The sequence below is a fragment of the Helobdella robusta genome (assembly GCF_000326865.2).
Source record: "Helobdella robusta unplaced genomic scaffold HELROscaffold_61, whole genome shotgun sequence".
In the NCBI taxonomy this organism is placed as follows: Eukaryota; Metazoa; Annelida; class Clitellata; order Rhynchobdellida; family Glossiphoniidae; genus Helobdella; species Helobdella robusta.
The window spans coordinates 671,802-694,129 of record NW_008705338.1 but is presented as its reverse complement, the minus strand read 5'-3'; the positions used below and the strand labels follow the sequence as shown (position 1 = coordinate 694,129).

At 34.5% G+C, this 22,328-nt stretch overlaps 2 protein-coding genes across 2 annotated transcripts in view; both read right to left on the bottom strand.

The window, feature by feature from the left end:
* Positions 1-4,099: 4,099 nt before the first annotated feature.
* On the bottom strand, positions 4,100-11,915 carry HELRODRAFT_180419 (hypothetical protein; the record flags this gene model as incomplete). The annotated part of the gene is made up of 5 exons (XM_009029720.1): positions 4,100-7,801; positions 8,796-8,915; positions 10,422-10,654; positions 11,043-11,109; positions 11,859-11,915. 5 exons carry the CDS (start codon positions 11,913-11,915, stop codon positions 4,100-4,102), a joined length of 4,179 nt encoding a protein of 1,392 aa, XP_009027968.1.
* A 5,946-nt stretch (positions 11,916-17,861) lies between these two features.
* The window catches only part of HELRODRAFT_193863 (hypothetical protein), a gene marked incomplete at its 5' end in the record, with an annotated part of 7,916 nt that continues 3,449 nt past the window's right edge, over positions 17,862-22,328 (bottom strand). Inside the window, 2 exons of the mRNA XM_009029719.1 lie at positions 17,862-18,665; positions 20,779-20,872. Coding sequence (XP_009027967.1) covers positions 18,656-18,665; positions 20,779-20,872 — 104 coding nt within the window. The 3' untranslated portion in view covers positions 17,862-18,655. The remainder of the gene's footprint in view (positions 18,666-20,778; positions 20,873-22,328) is intronic.

Sequence of the window (22,328 nt, the reverse complement as noted above, 5' to 3'; positions counted from 1 at the left end):
ACGAATTAATGAACGAACGAATGAATAAATGAATGAATGAATAAACAAACGAATGTATGAATGAAGGAATGAATGATAAAAAGGATAGAGATGCACGTTAATGAATGAAATACATGAATGAATGTTTGAATCGAAGTAAGGACAAAAGTTTCACAGCGAAAACCAATTAACTAATTAATCAATCAATCATCAATTGAAATAAATAAATAATTGAATAAATAAATAATTAATTGATTATTATATTATAATCATTAAATAGGGCATATTTGTTGTTGAATCAAGAAGAAGGATACAGTTAAGAATATGAAAAAATAAAAACGCCTCGTATCGTACCGTTTCGAAATAATATCATTCGATCATCATTCAATCTTATCATGGCGTATAATAACACATCGTAGGAATAAAATCAAAACGATATTGAAAAACAAGTGAACAAGCAAACAAACAAACAAACAAATAACGAGAAAAGATAAACAGGCAGAATGAACAGAAGGAATAATGAACGAACCATTTAAGGGAGAACGAAAAAATAAACGAACGAACGAACATCGCGTACTAACCGAAAGCGAAGTTACAAATTTGTAATAGCAAAGAAGAAAGTAACAAACAAACAAACAGACAAACAAACAAACAAACAGGTATGTAATTACATGGTAAAATAAAAGCACCTATTTACAATTTCGAAAGATGAGAAAAAAGAAAATCTATACATATTCAAAAGTAATAAAACCAAAATGCTAGAATGTATGTGTGTGTGTGAGTGATCTTGTGTGTGTGTGTGTGTGTGTGTGTGTGTGTGTGTGTGTGTGTGTGTGTGTGTGTGTGTGTGAGTATGAGTATGTGAGATTGTGTGTGTGAGTGTGTATAAAAAGAAACTTTGCAGAGACACTCGTCAATATCACTACTTGCGCTAACAAAGCTGACGAAGACGACGATGATGATGGTGACGAAGACGACGACGACGATAATGATCAAATGATGATGGCTGAATCACTGACTAAAGTAATAATGATAATAGTGATGTAGAATTAATACGGATGGTGTATTATAGTTAAAAGGATGACATGCGGTTGCATTCTGAAAGGAAGACGATGAAGATGATAACGACGGCGTAATAATAATAATAATAATAACAATGTTAATAACAATATTATTATTATTTATATTTTTAATAGTGTGTAAATAAAATGAAAAAAGATTAAAACAGGAAGTGTGCAGGACGGATTGACGAGCCAATCATATGCGAGACTAATAAAATGTCATAAATTAATACCAATCTATTATCATTATTATTTATAAATTTAATAAAATAAAATGAAACATAAATACAAATAAAGAGTTGTAATTCGATTTCGTAATAAACTTCGGTAATAAATTCGTGATGAAGAAAACGGAAGAGACCAGTGGGAAATCACGGTGGTGTTGTTTTTGCGTCAGTCAGGCCGAAGAACACGCACGCACACACAGACACACACAGACACACACACCCACACACACAGACACACACAGTCAAACACACAACACAAAGAGACAACATCTCGTAAGGAACTAAAGTTGAAATATCAAAATCATAAATTATTACATTTCACTTCACTTTTTTTATAAGTCGCGATAGAAACAAGTTAAAATGATAATAAGAAAAAAAATATAATAAATAAATTAATTAATTAACTAATTAATTAATTAATAATAAATAAAACTACTAAAAATAGATATTACACACGGTTTTATATCACTCACGTTCACCTATAAATGCATAAAATAAAATAAATATAAAAATAAAGTTAGCTATCAAACTGTGAAACATGATAGTGTATCACATCTCTTCTGACGACATCAATGATACCTTAGCATCAGATAGAGCATATCATAACCATACTTGCTGGCGTTACATGATATCCTAATCTCATCTGATGACATTAATGATTGATACCGTAACATCACATTACATGATGATATCACAATCACACTGTTGACATTAAAACTAACTTAACATCACATTACATAATATCATATCCAAATTTAATAACAACAATGATACCTTATCACATGATATTCCAATCACGTCTAATACGACCAGCAAACACAACAGATAAATACTTATATAACAATATTAGTAGATACGAAGACATTGTTGAAAACATTCAAATTTATCAAAAATTCGAAAAAAAAAATGAATAGACAAGTGAATAATTCAATCCAACACAATACAAGGAGTATTCAAGAACGTCACGCACAGTCAAAACCCTTGCATCCAGATCCAGACTGGACTAATCCGGATAGTTGAGTAATCCGGACGATTTTTACTTTGTACGTAAAAAATATTCTAAGACTCCATGGACGAAAACAATGCAGACAAAATACCCTCTGAACAAACTCCTTGCGTTTTTTTTGTCCTGTTGTCAAAAAAGTAATAAGAACTCTTTAACCAGAGGGATCAAACAGACAGACATCAAAGTTTTTTTTTCAAAATGTTTCTCTGTTCATCAAATTAACCAATCTGAATTCAAGTGAACTCATGCCATTCCACATCACCGCAGCAAGTTAGGTAGAGTAGGAGTGAATTCATCAAACCAGCATCATCGTCGTCATCATTGTGATTGGAAAACATCATCACATCGTTGTCCATCGTTGTCACCATCATTAGGTCTAACATCTTCGCATTACTTACATCATATAGCCATCAAATAACATTACATCGCATGACGTGACATCAAGTTCGCTACTAAACATCGCATACACACACACGCGCGCGCACGCACACAAACACGCACGCACATACACAAACACACCTACATACACATTTGTAAAATTCAGAAAATAATTTCATCACAATTTGTCAAGTGGTGTACGTGTGAAGCATTAAACATTTAAATGAATTAAAGATTTGCAATAGCAAGTTGCGTGCCAGTGTTAAGTAACTCATGGGAATCGACACAATACAATACAAACAAACAAACATACAAACAGATGAACACACAAAGAGACAAACGAACAAACAAACAAAGACACAAACAAGCAGACGAAGGAGCAGACGCGCAAACAAAGAAGAGCACGCAATCACGACGAATGACAGACAATTGCCAGACGGAACCGAAATTACAAAGTAAACACTCATTCATTCATTCATTCATTCATTCATTCATTCATTCATTCATTCATTCATTCATTCATTCATTCACTTAATTTCTATGTCATTTTCGCCTACTGATTTATCCCGAAATAAATAAAAACTGCACGTACATATATGCAAATACACAAACAGACATACATATATACACATACACAAAAATACATACATATATACACATACTCAAACACATATACATACACAACAAACAAACAGACAAAAACATACAGACAAATACATCTAACTACAAAAAGATACCAGTATGTAAAAATCATTAACCTTGCAACATAACTCTCGCATAATTATTCATTATTATTATTATTATAGATAGAAAATATGAAAGTATGTAACACATTATTATTATATATATGTTGTTACACATACACACACGCACACACACACGCACACATACAAACACGCATACACACACACATATATAGAAATGGTAAAGGAAATATTAAAACAACGGGAAAATATGGAATACAGCAATAGATAAATTGACAAATGAAGAAATAATGTATATCGGTGGATAAATGAAAATGAATAAATGAATGAATAAATGAATGAATGAAGGAATGAATGAATGAACAGATGGATGAACGAGGTGAAAGAATGAAGGAATGTGAAGAGAAAAAGAAATAAAATTTGGTAACCATCAAATCTCAACGTAAGATAGAATGGATGAATAAAATGAACGAGTGAGTGAGCAAATAAGTGAAAGATCTAGAGAATGAAAACTGGTGGAATGAATAAACGAACGAATAACTGGACAAATGATGGAGTGATTGAAAGAAAAAACTATAAATAGCGATAAATAAATGAATGAATTAATGAATTAGCAATGATGAATGAATGCACTATTACAATTTATTATTTTAACCATATCATTTGCCACTTCATTTACCATTTCATTTGCCCTCATCATCACCATCATCATCATCGTCGTCAGCAACAACATCACACATGTATTTAAACATGTCTTCCACTCATTTCTTCCAAATTTATATCCAAATAGAATTTTTCTACCCCATCATCATCGTCGTCTTCTTCATCGTCATCTTCTTCTTCTTCTTCCTCCTCATCATCAGTGACGTCATTTTTATCTTTTATGATGTTTCCAGGAGATTGCGTCTCAAGGTCAAGCGGGGATGATTTGAAAAAGTTGCTGGCGAGTGTGGAGTTGTTGATGTCATTGTTGTCGTTGTTGCTGCAACTTTTGTCGTTGTTCTCGCTGGTGTTGATGTTGTTGTTGTAGAGTGCGAAAACAGAGTTATCATTATTATTATCATCACTATCATCATCGTTACCGTCATCATCATCATCATCGTCATCGTCGTCATCAGCCTTAACTTTATTATTATTATTATTATTATCATTCTTGTCACCGTTTTGAGTATCGAAGTTGTTCTTACCATCAGCATCATCATTTCTGCAAGCAACACAACAAACACTATCATCATCATCATCGCTATCGACATCATTATCATCGTCCTCATCTACACGATAATATTCCTTGCTATCATCATCACCATCGCCACCAACCATAAGACTATTATCATCACCAACACCATCATCATCGTCGTCATCCCCACCACCATTATTTATTGACGTCTCTTTTGAGATATGACTGTTCAAATATTTTTTATCCTCTTTGTTGCTGAAAGCTTCGCTTCTGACGGCGCCAGTGTCGCTGCTGTGATTGTGGCTGCTGTGGTTGCTGTGGCTGCTGTGAAGAGTATTGCGGCTGTGGGTGTTTTTGTTGAAGCAGTTGTTTTTAACGCTGTTTTCAATGTTCTTGATTCCGTTGCAAATATCTTTGCTGACTGAAAGCGTATCAAGATTGTCGTTGTTGTTAATGTTGTTGTTGTTGTTTTTGTAGATGTTGTTGTTGCTGCTGCTGCTGTTGGGAACGTTGCTAGGTGACGTCGAGACGAGGTGGCGAGTGAAGTTACGATTGTTGCCGACATGTTCTTTTATGCTTGACAGCTTGTAAAATGATGGCCGAGGGGAGGGTGTCTTTCGACAGTGCGAAGACGACGACGACGATGATGATAAAAAAACTGATGATGATGAAGATGATGAAGTCGATAAAGGAGTTGATGATGATGATGATGGAGTTGATGACGTAGACCGGAAATGCGATGACGACGATGGATGACGTTTAGTATTGCTATTTGCATAAGAGGAGTGAAGAAAGTCAATACGCTGCCTCTGATCAACTGCAGCAATATAATCACCACCACCGCCGCCACCACCACTCCCACTACCACCACCGTCATCGCCATCTTCACCATCATCACCACTGCCACTATCATTATTATCCCCATTGTCTTGTTTATATGCGGTTAATTTACATTCCGCAGTACCTGATGACGATGATGATGAAGGTGTGAGTTTACTTCTCAACAATTTAGACGATGTCCTAAATGTAGATGATGATGATGAGGCTAGCGATGACGTCAGAGGATATCTGGACGACAACAATGCTGATGATGGTCGCGGTACAAAATGTGACGATGATGATGATGATGATGACGACGAAAGCACCTCAGGTGTGAAGACAGGTGGAGTGACGTCAGACAATGGAAGTGGTGTTGGTGATGATATTTGTGGCGATGACGATGATGATAACGCCCATGACGGATGTAATGTTGAGTGTTGTTGTTGTTGCAGTTGTGTCACGTGAGGATTCAGTGGCATGTTGACGTCATCTTGACGCTGGCTAGTAACGGTGGACAGCATCTGAACGTCATTTTCATCTGGATGACGATGGTACTCACGGCTTGTTAATGTAACATACGACGATGATGATGATGATGAGGACGAGGACGACGATGATGATGGTGTGCCGGTAGAATGATAGCCTGATTCATTAGATGATGATGATGAAGATGATGATGATGACTGTGACGAAGATGTTGAAGTAACCCCTGATGGTGTGGTCGTTGCTAATGCAGCTGATGGTACTGTTGATATAGATGCAGCTGTGAGAGCTAAAACGTTGTTGCAGATTAATTCTTGTAACGATACAGAAGGTGTTGGTGTCGCTGGCGATGATGCTAATTTCAGTGCAGACGATGAAGGCTGTGGAGATGCTGCTGAGACTGTAGATGATGATGACAGAGATGACGCCGATGACGATGACTGCTGTTTTCTTTGATCGTGCAGCATCTGTTCGGACTTACCTGCGGCAGATGACGACAACGACGGCGTCGTAGCCAGTGATGATGACGTCAAGGAAGATGACGTCATTGACGACGATGGAGTTGACGATGACGACGACATGTAGTTGCTTACGTCATCATCTTTGATATCTACCCTTCCACCTGCGTCATCGTCACCGACATTGCTGACGTCATCATCTTGAAGGAAGCCATCGCAGTACCAGGTGGTGTTGGTGGTGGCATTGTGCATGGTCCTCACCTTCTGCCTCCTCATGATAGAGTTCAAGATGGATCTGTTGTATCTCGAGAAACCGTACCAAGATCTGTTTGATGACTTTTGTGTTTCTTGCTGCGGCTGCTGTTGTTGTTCGCGCTGTTGATCGTGTTGTTGTTGTTGTGGCTGTGGTGTTGTGGGCTGTTGTTGTGCCTGATGGTGCGCTGTTGTTGGCGTCGATGATTGTATACGCCTTTGCAGTTGCATGGACGGGCGATGTTGCTGTTGTTGTTTGCATCTCTTAACCACCAAATTGCTTCTGTTGACGCTGTTGACGCTGTTGTTGTTGTTGTTGTCGTTGAGTTGTTGTTGAGTGACGTCATCATGGACGATCTCCACATCGATATCATCCACACTTACGAAGTGGTTGTTTGCATCTTGCTTGTTGTTCACCTGCAGCGTATATTTAGTGCTGTTGTTGAGGCTCTTCACGTGGCTAACACTACTTTTCAGGCCGGCTTGATTCATGGTGAATCTCTTGCTGAAACTCATACCGAGGTCAAATTTACTGTTGCTGCTGCTGTTGTCAAGCGTGTGTACACGTGAGTTAATGCCTTTAATGGCGACATGGTTGATGTCACGGCTGTTGAGTTTGTTGATGTCAGTTAACTTCTCATTACTGCTAATAAAAAATTTCTTCTTCTCATTAATATCACCACCACCATTCGCTGTACTAACAACAAGTTTACTGATAATATCAACGTTATTATTATTGTTGTTGTTTTTATTATGGATGTTTGTGTCGTCGAGGAACTTTTTCTTGCCAGACGACGTGCAAGGCGAACAGGGCACCTCATGCAAGTTCAACGAACTCTGGGATCTCAAGTTCAAACCCAGTGGTAGTAACCTCAGCATGATCTTTTGAAGTGGTTGTGGCTGCTGTTGTTGCTGTTGTTGCTGCTGCTGTTCGGATTGTTGTTGTTGGTGCATTTTTAGTTGCTGTTTGGTCAGGTGTTTTTTTTTGCCAACAGATGGCAGACTGTGGCACTCGAAAGTTCGAAATAACGCTGGAAAGCTCTTGTTCATGTTGTTGCCGTACGAATCTGGGCTGTTGTTGTTGAGGTTTGTGTTGTTGTTGATGTCACTTTTGTCGTTGCTGTTAAGCATGGAGTGAATCGTCATCATCTTGGAAGATTTCGAATTTGGCTGCTGATGTTGCGTCAAACTGGAGGAGGGACTGTTGTGGCGTTGTTCGTTAGTCAAAATATAATTGTGGCTACCAATAGTAGTCGTCTAAATGGTTTTCAAAACGCTTTGAAAAATTTTAAAAATCGCTTTACATGGTCATCCAAATGCTTTTGAGAATGATTTATTGATAATAATACAATAATAATAATAATAATAATAATAATAATTATTATTATTATTAAAATTGAAATTATCATTATCAGACATAAATAAAGAAATAATATTGTTTTGTGCAATTGTATTGAGTTTTGGTATTGGAGGACCACATACAACTCTAGGAAGGACTGGCTGAACAAGTGGTTATCTGAAGTTGTCTGAAAATGATTAGGTAGGAATGATTCATCAGGTATTGCCAAATACTCAAGTAGCTATTCAAGTGATAGATAGATTTTCAAAGGGGAATATCATATAAAAAGAAGTGTTTCCGATTCATTGTGTTAGTCAATTGACGTACTTCACTGAATTCACTGAATTGACAGCCTACGCATTTAAATTCTATCATCATTCTGACATGAACTATCGTGTGTATCTGATAGTTCCCATTGTTTCCACATATGCCATAGATATACACATATACATTACTAATAAAAACCACATCGCGGATTGAGTAGCTAGACACGCATTCATTTAGACTGACTCTAAAACTTTGGAAGAGTGTATAAAATAAAGGTGATTGAGAAAAATAACAACCAACAACCCTAACGGCACGATAAATAACGTCGAAATAACAAATAGCAAATATATAACAAAGGAATAACAAATATATAACAAACCGACCATAAATAAATACTAATCACCGTGCACAAACTAGTCGAAGGAATCAAATTGAAAAGAGATAAGAAATACAGAAGTGCTTATTAACAGGACAAAAAAACCCAGAACAAATCAGAGGAAAAAAAAGTTGAAACATTTTGTGAGTGAAACAAAGGGAGAAAAAAAAACAAAAAATAGCCTGAAGCAGCTTTCATGGAATTCAATTTATTTGTTTACAGTTTTGAGATAATGCAGTGCGCGCGTGTATTTCAATTAAACGTCTGACTGCGTGCATGCCAGAGTCATGAAATTCAATGGGGTTCTCATCAGCGCTGACATCCTCTTCATCCTTCTCCTCCACCACCGGCCTCATTTTCATTAAAAAATCATCTTCAAATTTAGTTTTCTTCAGTTACATTCATCAATCAATCAATTTCATTTATCGTTACCACCACCACCATCATCATCATCATCATCGTCGTCGTCATCGTTATCAGATCATCCTCATCATCACCATCGTCAACTTATCAGTCTCGTCGTCATCATCGCAACCTCCTCAGAGTATCACCATTCAGATGAAAAATGTGACGCATGTACACAAACTTGCACCCTTCCAAGTATGCTGAAATCTCTTAAAAAAAAACTATTTAATACTTCCGTTTAACACGCCCAACCACACCAGACTACATTTATACAATCGATTGCACGCATTATGGGGAGATAAGGAACAAACAACAAAACCACAACAACAACAAACAAAAAAAACCGCCACAACATAACAACAACAACGAACAAAATAACAACAAAAACAACAACAACAACGAACGAAATAACTACAACAACAAGCGAAATAATAACAACAACAACGAACGAAATAACAACAACAAAAGAACAACAAAAATGTAACAAAAAGAATCCTCCTTTTAATGGAAAGCCACATCGCTGAAGATTAATTCATCAATACGTTTCAACGTACACTCAACAATTTATACCATACAAACAAACATTAAGATGCATTAGCTATCTATGGCGACTGCTAAAGTGATATTTGTTGTCCAAATTTGTTATCAAACACACACAACACACACAACACACACAACACACACAAGCACACACACACACAGACACACACACCACACACACACATACTTAAAATAAAAGAGTACATGTTCGTTCCTTCTCAATCACACATACATATCAGCATTCATTCATATCACAGAGCGCCAACGATGATATTCATTAATTAGAATTCAGCGGAGAGACTGATTATCAGCTTGCTAATGAACAAAACCCACTAGCAAAACGTCATATTGAATTGATTAACTTATTGGGTGAATAATAATTAAAAATTGAGTTAAAAGACGAGTTAATTGAATTAAAAGAATGCAAACGAAAATCATTTCATGTGTGAAAAAAGTTTTTAACTTAACAAAATAACAACAACAACAACTACTACTACTACTACTACTACTACTACTACTACTACTACTACTACTACTACTAATACTACTACTACTGTAAAATCTTACAATTTCGATTACCAAATAAAACAGCAGAATAACAAAAGCAACATAACAGAGAAGAGCAAGCCAATTAAGAAGGAAAATTGAAAAAAATAAACCTAACAGGCATACGCACATACACACGCACGCACACACACACGCACACACACACATACAATATACAATAGACCCACTTTATTGATGCATACAAATATCCTTTTCACTATTGTAAATTCTAAAAACACACACACAAACACACATACACACTCAAACACACATACATACCCAGACAAACACAATAACCAGACATACAAACATACATAGCCAGACAAACAAACGCACCAAGAAAAATAGTTGAACTTCTTGTAACTGATGGGAGCACTGCTGTATGCATTGCGATGCATGCATACATCATCAAATAGTGAATTGGAAGAGCTGGAATGCATGGAGCAGCAGTCGTCATGATGACAGCAGTTGATGTCATGTGGTTGCGGTTGATGTTTTTGAGTTCTGCGGTGGTTTCTTATGAGGGCGTCGAAGTTGTGTTCCTCTGTAGACGTGAGACTGTCGAGAGAGGTTTTTGTGAGGTTGATCTGTTGCTGGGTCAGTTCTCTCTCTATGTCATCTATGCTCATGCCTGCTTCTGTTGTTGTGGTTGTTGGCGGTGAGTGATTGTTGTTGTTGGAAGACTGGTCGTTGTTGGTGGTTATTGGTGGTGGCTTGGATGGTTGATTGTTGTAGTATGGTTGGTTTATGTTGGTGGTGGTTGTTGTTGTTGGGTGGTTGATTGTTGAAAGATGGTTGATTGTTGTTGTTGGATAGTTGGTGGGTGGTTGTTGAGTGGCTGCTGATTGGTTGTTGGACGGTTGTTGGATGGTTTGATGATGGCATATACTGTGAATATAACTAGGCGAATACTGACAGACAGACATACAGACAGTTAGAGAAATAGACAAACAAAAAGAAATGACAAAGACGGAGACATACAAAGAGGCAGACATACAGAAAAAAACAAAGTCAGTAAAACATACTCGTCAATATTTTTCTTTCTAATTCTTCCAGCCTTTTCAACTCCAATGTCTTCTCCTTCAAACATTGCTAAAGTTGGAGACATATTGTTTCAAGTCATCATCATCATCATCTTCACTGTCAACAACAATATCATCATCATCATCATCATTATCATCATCATCATCTACATGAACATCATTACACCATTAAAGGACATCACCAGCATCAAATTTATGACAACAAAATTATTACACCCATCACCATCTTCATTGTGATCACATTCTCCAAAAGTTATCCTTAATGGTATAATAAATTTGATCGCGGTTAGTGCAGCCTGTAGTCACCATGGTCTTCACCATCATGACGATGATGATTAAATATCATCATCATCAAAATCAAATTCTATCATTACCATCCTTAAAAATTTTCATCGAAACCTCAGCAAAGCTAATGTTATCATGGGACCATCGTGTGGTGTAGACTGCTGACAAAAAAAATGGTAAAACGGAACTAAATAAACCTGAACTGAATCGTCATTATCGTTATTTACCATCGGAATTTTTTAATCACCTTCTCCATCACTTCATCTCATCCCACCAGCTAGCATCGTCTTCATCATCACCACCACCATCTCCATCATTATCATCGTCGTATTTACCATCATCGCATTGAACGCCTTAATTGTAGCAATACAATAATCACTTCCATATAACCATCTTCATCGTCGTCACTCTCGACACCATCAACAACAACGCCACTATCATCATCAAATTATCGTCACCATCACATCGTCATCACATCACCATCATCACTGCATGCAAAGCCACTGGACTGACCTTTAACCTCAGCTTCCGGACGCTCAGGTCAATCTTCTGACACCAATCCTCAAACATGACAATAATCCTGAATATTAGTATATATGTTTCGGTTACGTTGACGATGACGATATTCTAGATGATGATGATGATAATGTCGTTTCTGACTGCTGCTGATGACGATGACGACGATGTTGTTGTTGTTATCGTTAAACAATATTAATTGTTATATTGTTAGAATGAAAACATTCCAATGCATTCATTACTTCATTCACGAACACTGCTTTTAGTTGTTGGACATGCTAATTAGTCAAATCAAACGGGGGATTTATAACACCTAAACACACACACACACACATACCACACACATGCCACACACATACCACACAGACACCTAAACACACACGCACACCACACAGACACCTAAACACACACAGACAAACACACACACACACCACACACAGACACCTAAACACACGCACACCACACAGACACCTAAACACACACAGACAAACACACACACACCACACACAGACACCTAAACACACACAAACACACACCACACAGACAAACAAACACACACACAAATTATGTCAAAACAGAATGATAACAATATTATCATTAACAATTAAATTTAACTGTGAACTCATTAATTAGAGATATTATTGAACATCAATTCCCTTCATTGACCTGACCCAGATGTCTCCATGTGATTTGACCCGGTCTTGAATTACTTATCAATAATAATTTGATTGTCCGCCATTCGATATCTCAATAACAACAACAACAATAATAATAATTAAATAATAAAATAATACTACATAACAATAATAATAATAACAACAATAATTTGACGTCAGAATGAATTGGGAATCTTCATCTTAACCATCTCAACTGTAATTGTAAACATTGTAACCATCAATTGTAATCATTAACATTGTCATTATTATCTTCATCGCTTATATAACATTATCATCGTCGTCATCATCGTCATCATCAAGTTATGACGTCACCATCGTCATAAACATCAGCATCATGACTCATAATTTCTTTACTGTTTTAATGACTGAATAAATGAATAGATGAATGAATGAATGAATGAACGAATGAATGAACAAACGAACGAACGAATGAATGAACGAACGAATGAATGAACGAACAAACGAATAAATGAATGAATGAATGAATGAATAAGAAATGAACAATCAAAAACAATCACTATTAACATTTTAATCTTGATCCAATGAGTATATTAGTAATAATTAGAAGTTAATTAAAAAGTCATCACCAGATACAACGAATTCCTCAAAGAGAAGATTGAAAATGACGATGATGATTTTTATTTATTCATTTATAGAAAGTCATTTAAATATTTTTTAAGATAATTATCACCGCATAAACTCTCAATTATAAATTATTAGTCATAATTACAATTAATTATAATATTTAATAATTAAAATAATAACAACAATAATGATAACAAACATAATGGGAAGAAAAACCAAAAATATAAAAAAAAAAAATTGAACAAATGGCTGTCTCAGCGCTAATAAAGTACAGGCTGAACTGTAAAAATCCTGCTACCGCCAGTTATTTCATTGTTATGTGTGCTAATCTTCAAAGCGAAAATAAAGCCAATCTCATTTATAATCAACGTGATATTAAAAACTAACTAAACCATACACACACACACATATATACACACACATGCACACACAAACATACGCATACACACACATACACACACGCGCGCACATATTTTATCGTAGTGAATTTTATTAACTTTTTTTAAACTAATCTATCATAGAGACTTTGTCGACACGTTTATAAGGCATGCATGAAATCAAATTCAAGACTTAGAGGTGATCGTCAGTAGCGATACCAGAAAAGGAAAGTATCCATCCTTCCATGTTAAATGCCAATGGTACTCGCTCTGGTACGAAACACCCAGGTATCATCAACTATGCAGGCACATACAACGTACAACATGAATACGTGTGATAGTTGACTAATTGTGTATGATGGATAGGTAACAGGTTGCATGACCTTTAAATGTTTAAAAAAGTGCTCGAAAAAAAAATTTAAAAACTCAGACAACAGCAGACATTTCCACATCAGGTAGACGATAATATATCAGTTGGAGATTGATATTTGCCTATTTAACAACGCATGTTGCAGCTAGAAGAACATAAATTGCTCTCAGATATCTAGCACTGACTAGTCTGATGACTCTACTGAGACTACCTGTACAGTGTGTACAAAACTAGTTAGATGTACATGTACGTACATACGTGACTTCGATAATTTTTATTTGATGAAATAGAAATAAAATACGTACCTGCCAAGTTATTTTAAATAAGTGAGAGTCATTGTGTGTAATTGTGTGTGCGTGTGTTTGTGTGTGCATGCAAGTGAGCAAGCAAGCAGGCGATAAAGTTTTAGTAGGACAATGAAGCTATTGATGTATAGAAACAACAACATCATAATTTATTAGAAGTTTTAAAAAACACTTTTTTTAAATTCTACATTCATTCATTTGCATTTTTTTTAAAATTTTGCATACAAACGTTCATATGAGGCAAATGAACATTCATATACCACCATCATCATACCATCTCATGACTATGAACTATCTAAGTTGAAGCAAAAAATTGCAACGGCATCTTGGTCTTTGTTGTTCGCATATGTAAGAAAAACTGAAGAGAAATTGTAACAAATGAATACCAATCTAATTTCAAAAAGAAGTTACATTAAATTAAGCAATTACAAAACTAATCGTACAGTCGAACCGAATATTTTAGCCTCCACAGATTAACAAGACCTTCGAGTTATTCTTACCTGATTCATATAAATAAACAAACACATCAGCCAGCGTACTGCGAGCCATCAATCAAAGCATTCTCACTCGAAACTTTTTTGAGATTAAACAGAATCAAGACTATCAACAATATTTTACTAAAAATATATTTGTCAAAAAAAATTGCTGTTGCAGTATGAAAGGCAGTTAAAAACATTCAGAGTCACTTGAGCAAGATAGCTCTCTTCAAATATTATGACATAGTAAGTTGTCTCTATAATAGAAAAAGTTCAATCATACATTCCTGCTAAATCTAGTTAGCAAGTTTGAGCCAATGACAAATATTTTCTAAGATTAATGTGATAGAGTTTTATATAAGCAATGTGATGTTCCTTTAGAGATGAACAGCCAATCTGATCTTTTCAAATACATTGCAAGTGTTTTCCAATATGTCATTATAAAAAGATTTGTTAAAAACAGCAACAACAACAACAACCACGACAACAACGACAACAACAACAACCACGACAACAAAATGTTTACCAATTATACATCTCAGATTTGTTTATAGAAGTGAAATATTTTGAACATATATTTTTTTTGCACGTTGTGGTGGTTTTAATACGTTCATAACTGTTGTTCCTAATTATTATTTTAAAAAGCGTCCCAATTAAAATTTAGAAACGACAATGAATTTCAAAATGCAAAAGTTTCACATTAGTAGTTAATGTAAGCAGTTAGAAAGTTCGATTTTTCACCTGAGTTATATCTCATATCGTTTGTTAAAACTAAAAACATAGCAACACAGCACTGAACTAAAAAAAATACTTCACTCTAATATATACTTAGGTACTTAAGTTAAAAATGATGTCAACTAATAAATAACACAAGTCAAGAGATCGCACAAGTACTTTAACGAGTTAAGCACAAAAAAAGTTATATGATACAAATTGACTCTTATAAAATATATGGCAGCGATTTTATTATCAATTCTATAATATTATTACTATCTTTGTAATGATATCATAGCATCAGAGTCATAATACTGTTTACCTATCTATCGTAATCATAACCCATCTATCATCATTTTTATATCTATATATATATATCATAGTATATCCAGACAGTCATGTAAGTTGAAACTTGAATAAATCTAAGAAAGGAACATCTAACAAAGAAATGATTAAAATGATATTTATTTTATTTATAGAAAATGAAATTTGTTTCATTTACAAGTCGTGCAGACGGGAAAAGATTTATTCAAATAAATAAACCAGAAGCTGATTGACAAATGAACTGAAAATCCAAAAGCCGTTAGGCTATCATCATAAACATCATTCCTATAATAAAATCATCATCATCTCAACATCACCATCATCATATCAACATCATCATCATCATATCATCATCCTAACCATCATCATCATCACCATCATCATATCATCATCATCATTTCAACATTACCATCACCATCATGTCATCATCTTCGTCATCATCATAGATATCCTTTTTAAAGATAATTGCAGAATAATTGCTAATAAAAATTTCATAATTACTATGTTGGTGTTAGTATCAGATAATAGCGCTGCGCAATAACAGTGCAGTTGATTTTTTAATTGAATATTTCAAATAATGAGATTCACATGTCCACCACCCACCCACCCATCAATTCACCCTACCAACAATTTTCTGTTTAAAAATCTGTTTATCATTTCGTTTAGAAATCTGTTTAACATTTCTATTTAGAAATCTGCTTAACATCTCCTTCAACAAAAGCAGAATCTTGCGTGCAAGGCATGAGGAATGCATCTTACGATAAGTTGGATGATGATGGCGTCATATCGCCGGGTATCAGAGTATCTAGAGATGAAGCTCTCTCATTGGTATCAGAGTATCTGGAGATGATCCCCTCTCCATTGGTTTTGGTTGTGGAATGTTTATTGCAATGTGCACCACTAAGACTTTCTCATCGACGTGGCCAAGTTCTTCTTGATTCTTGAATGTCAATCACACTGCCTGAAAATGACTTGTTTGGCCTGGTGGACTTTGGACTTATTATTAAAAAACACTTACAAACAAATATAAACCATTACAAACAATTACAAATAAAAATAAACACCTGAAAACAATTACGACATTAACTCAGAAACGAGATGAGAGTACAGTGAAGAGAAAACTGCCACCTATCTACATAATGTAACTTCATTAACTCAAAGCAGCTGGATACTAATGCAATGATAATAATAATAATAACCACAACAACAACAACAATAATAATAATTATTATTATTATTATAAATTTATGCAAAATTTAATCCACACAACACAACTTATTTTTGAAATTATGGTTAGCATTCCACAAACACAGCCACCATTGACATCACCACCACCACCATCATCATCATCATCATCACTGTTACCATCATCATCACCATCGTCATCATCACCATCAGCAACATCATCAGCCAGCACTTGACAACTTCAACTGCATATAATGGTTGGTTTGATCTCTTGCAAGGCATCAAACGTAAGCTGAAGACGGTGACAAGAAGATGCACACAATTACATGTACACCAAAGATGACGTCATTGTTATAGGTGTACAGAAAAGTTGGCTACATGCTGAGTGTAGTACAGTACAACAACATTAATGCGACATACAACAACGCAAATACATCACGGACTGATGAGTCCCGACATGATGACGTTTATGGTAAGGATGAAAATATCATGAAGAATAAAAAATAAAGCGCCGATGGTTGGAAGCTCTTTCGAACAATTGTTAAACAAAATATTCCAATTTTAGTGAAAAATAGATCCAAATTTTCAATCTAAAGATCATCTATATAAAATATTATGAACAAATTGAACTGAAAGACATCTGTACATCTCTACCCGATTACTAAATGGACGGAGGAGCTAGATTATAATCAACCACCTAATCCACATCGGCCAAAACTTTGAAATGCTGTCGGGCCTTGTTATGAAAAGTTACAAAGACAGAGGAGATGAACAAAGAACAGGCGAAAGAACGAACGGACAGAAAGCAAACAAACTCAAACGTGTTGCTGATATTTGGAAGGAATATTCATGGAGTTAAAATGTCAGAATGAATGACTAAAATAACAAGTAAAAAATTTATTTTTTTGGCGTGCATGTGTGTGTGAGTGATTGTTTTACGTGTTAATGTATGCATTCCAGTGCATATGATAGCAAAACAACACAAAGTACACGTAAAGAAAACGTGTTGTATTATTGCGTTGTTGTTGTTTTCAATATAATGCATACATACATGTAATTGGAATGTACATTGTATGTACGTACATTACATTTATCTACATAAATAGATACATAGATATATACACACATACGTACATGATAACAAAAAAATATGGATATAACGTACGTATGTATGTGTATATGAATGTTTGTATGTATGTTTGTGTGTATGTATGTATGTTTGTTTGTATGTATGTATGTTTGTTTGTATGTATGCATGCATGAATGTTTGTTTGTATAAATGTTTGTATGTATGTATTTAAGTAAGCATGCATAAAGTTTTTTATAACGTTATTAATACAAGGTGTTATAATTGTCGTTATTCATTTATTCGTTCATTCATTCATTCAATCAATCATTCTTCTATCAAATCATCCATCTATCCATCTATTTATATTAATTCAATTAAATATAAATTAATCCACCAAATCATTCACTCGTTCATTCATTCACCACTCTATCCATTCATCAATCCATAAATTTTACATTCATCCATCCTATCGTTCGTTCATTTACTTTTTTTTATCAAATCAATCCCCTTCCATACATCCATCTATCCATTTAATCATTCATACAGTTAATCACTTATCCATCCATCCACCCATCCATCCTTTCATTTCTTCATTCCTTCATCTTCACTCTTTCAAGTTGAAACGGGGATCACTACCACCACCATCACCATCATCATCGCTGCCAGGACCAGCATGAGCATGGCGTCGGAATTCCAAACGGCAAAAAAATAATCATGTGAACCCAATTAAGGAAGATGACGATAAAGAAGACGACGACGACGACGATGATGGTGATGATAATAATGACAATGATATGAACGATGATGCTAATGATGATAACGAAGATGCTAATGATGATGATGATAACAATGATAATGATGATGTATATGATCTGGTATATGATGAAAACAAGGCAAACAAGCAAGCAAACAAACAAACCAGACAGACAAACCAAGTATAAACGGATAGAGCTAAATGCATGACAGATTAATTTCCATACAAAACATGACAGCCATCGGATGATCTTGATAGAGGCATCAGTTACATTAACATAGCATCAACAGCAAATAATAATAATCATAATAAGATAACTTGTCAATCAATATGAAAGTACAACCAGACAACACCAACAACGAATAATCATCGTAATAATGGAATACAAACGTGGAAAATTAAATTAAAATAAAAATAATGAATAAAATCATAATAACATAATACAAATAACCTAATATATCCATACGACTATTGTGTGTGTGTGTGTGTGTGTGTGTGTGTGTGTGTGTATGTATGTATGTATGTATGTATGTATGTATGTATGTATGTATGTATGTATGTATGTATGTATGTATGTATGTATGTGTGTGTATATGTATGAATGTATGTATAAATGTATGTATTGTTATAATACTCGCTGTCGTAACCGATTTACGATGCGACGGGTTCAAATCTTCGATTGAATAAAATACTCCAAACAGTTATTAGTTATTAAACTTTATTTACAGAAGAAATCAACTAATCGTTTATTTCCAACAACGCAACAATTAACTTTTAAATTGTTCAAAATCTATCGCTATGACAACGTCAACAAACAAATCAAATATCGCTTTAAATAATTCACCGAATCGCTATTCACAAAATCACAAAATCACGAATTTCACTAATCCTCTTGCGACGTGCGCTTATATACTCTTCGCAAGCGTCGTTTCTAGATTCTTCTAGATGGTCTGATTCTAGCATACTCTAGAATGCTCCAGTCACTAGAACATTCTGATTCTAGAATACGCTAGAATCTAGTGCGTTCGGTAAGCACGGTTATAACAGTATGTATATGTGTAATTGGGTATATATTGGTATGTGTATGTATGTATGCATGCATGTGTGTCTGTGTGTGTATGTGTATGTGTATTTATTGAAAGATTAAAAAAAATAATATAAAAGCATTTAATGATCTGCAGGGCAAGCCCACCAACCAACCTTTCATCATCATCATCAAACTATCTCCTCACTCTATCTTCATAAGCAAGCATAATAAACATCAAAGCGATAATAATAATAATAATAATACCATCATCGCATTATAATATCATAATAATTAACATAATAATAATAATTATAATAATAATAATAAACATCATTATGAAAGCTGAATAATGATAATGATAATAATAAAAAGATCAACAGGCACAGCAATACTTAAAACAAATTTAACGTTTTTCACTTTGTCACACTTTACACAAACACACGCTAGCACGCACGCATACAAGCCACACACACACATTTGGATGTTGTGTCTGCCACATGAGTATGTGTACTGTACATGAACATGTATATGTATACCCAATTCAATTAACATTAAAAAAAACAATGTCTCTTCTCTCTCTTTCTTTCTCTCTCTCTCTCTCTTTCTCTCTCTCTCCATATGTGATTGATTATTTCATTGTTAATAAAAACAACAATAATTACTTTTAATGTGGAATATCCAGATGAAAATATAACTTCCTTAATTCACATTCCAGAATTATTTACCGGAATGTGCATTCAAATTATTAATAGTTTCATGTGAAGCATTGATCAAGAAGTGTGAATCAAGAAGTGTGAATAATTTCAGACATCACAGAACAATAGGCAGTTAAATTATCATCGTCATCGTCGTCGTCGTCATCATCCATGAGTCATCATCACCATAACAATCCTCCGTATAATATTACTTTTTATAACCATCATCATCTTCTTCACCATCTCGTCATTACTATTACATCGCATACATACAGACAGAAACACGCACACACACACAGACAGACAGACACACGCACACACAGAAAAACACAGACACACACAAACACACACGAACTGACCTGAGAGGATTGCTGGCATGTTGTACAAGATGGACCAGCTGATCGTGCTGCAGATTCTCAATGTTCTCGTTGTTTATCGCTAGGATCACATCCCCTAATCAATATTCATGAGGACTGTGATTGAGTGATAACTAATTAATTAATTAACGATTAATTAATCGATGAATAATTAATCTATCGCTAGGTAATTGAAGATTTTGCGCTTCGTGGATGGCTGATTTAACATGTTTTTCATTTATGATTGAAAAAAAATGAAAGCATGCAAACACAATAACATCTACAAAATCACACATAAATAAATATACAAATCATTCACTCACTCACACACACACAAGAACGCACAAGCATACTAATATATTCACACACAAACATACACCTCACTCACACACACACACACACACCACACACACAAACAAACGTGTGTAATAATCAATAAAGAATGTTGAATTATAAACACAACCAAGTGTGGGAACAATAAGGTGTAGAACTTTATAATAAATAAATGAATGAATGAATGAATGAATGAATGAATGAATGAATGAATGAATGAATGAATGAATGAATGGATGAACGAATGAATGAACAAAAAATAGGAAGTTAATAAAACACGATTCAATGGGTTTAAAAAAAAATTTATAAATGGATAAACAAAATTAGTCTATCATTGAATTAAAAATCAATATGAATAAATGAATGAATGAATGAATGTATGAATGAATGAATGAATGTATGAATGAATGAATGTATGTATGAATGAAAGGACGGACGGATGGATAAATGAATGACAGCAGATTAGCAACAATAACTACATTAACAAAAGCAACAATAACATCAAAAAGAACAACGACAAAAATAATAACAGCAATGATGATATACATGGAGGCAAACAGGTAATATATATATATATATATATATATATATTTAGGAACGAGGTTTTCAGAAATGCAAATTTCATTGAAATTGTTTGCCCATTTTGCATTAATTAACTTCTTTATAAGACATTCAACGAGGCGGTATTGTTTGAGTTCATATTTATCTAAAACTGGAATAAAGCTAACAGCGCTGTTTCGGCGTAATGCCATCTTCAGAGCCTAAATATTGTTTAAACATATAATTTAATTAAAGTAAATGCCTAATGTAAAATGTGAAAATATAGAAAATAAAATATGTATTAAATTGTGAAATAAATTAACCTTGTTGTAAATATCATAATAACTAAAGTTTATGTAGATTATATAAATAAAATAATGTAATTTAAATAAAATGTTTAGTAAAATAATTAAAATATAGAAATTTTATAAAAGTTTTAACATGGTTGAGAAACGTTAGTGAAAACTAATTACGAATGACATGTGCGCCAGATATATAATATTGCTGTGTATGCGTTGTGAATACAACTATTGCGGTTGAATATGTGTGATACGAGTTTCCACATCAGACCTACGGATACATAGTTAAATATAAATACATATATGTACATGCAAGATACATATCGATGTATAGATCAAGTATTAGGTATCACATAATACATCCAACGACGCGATGACGGT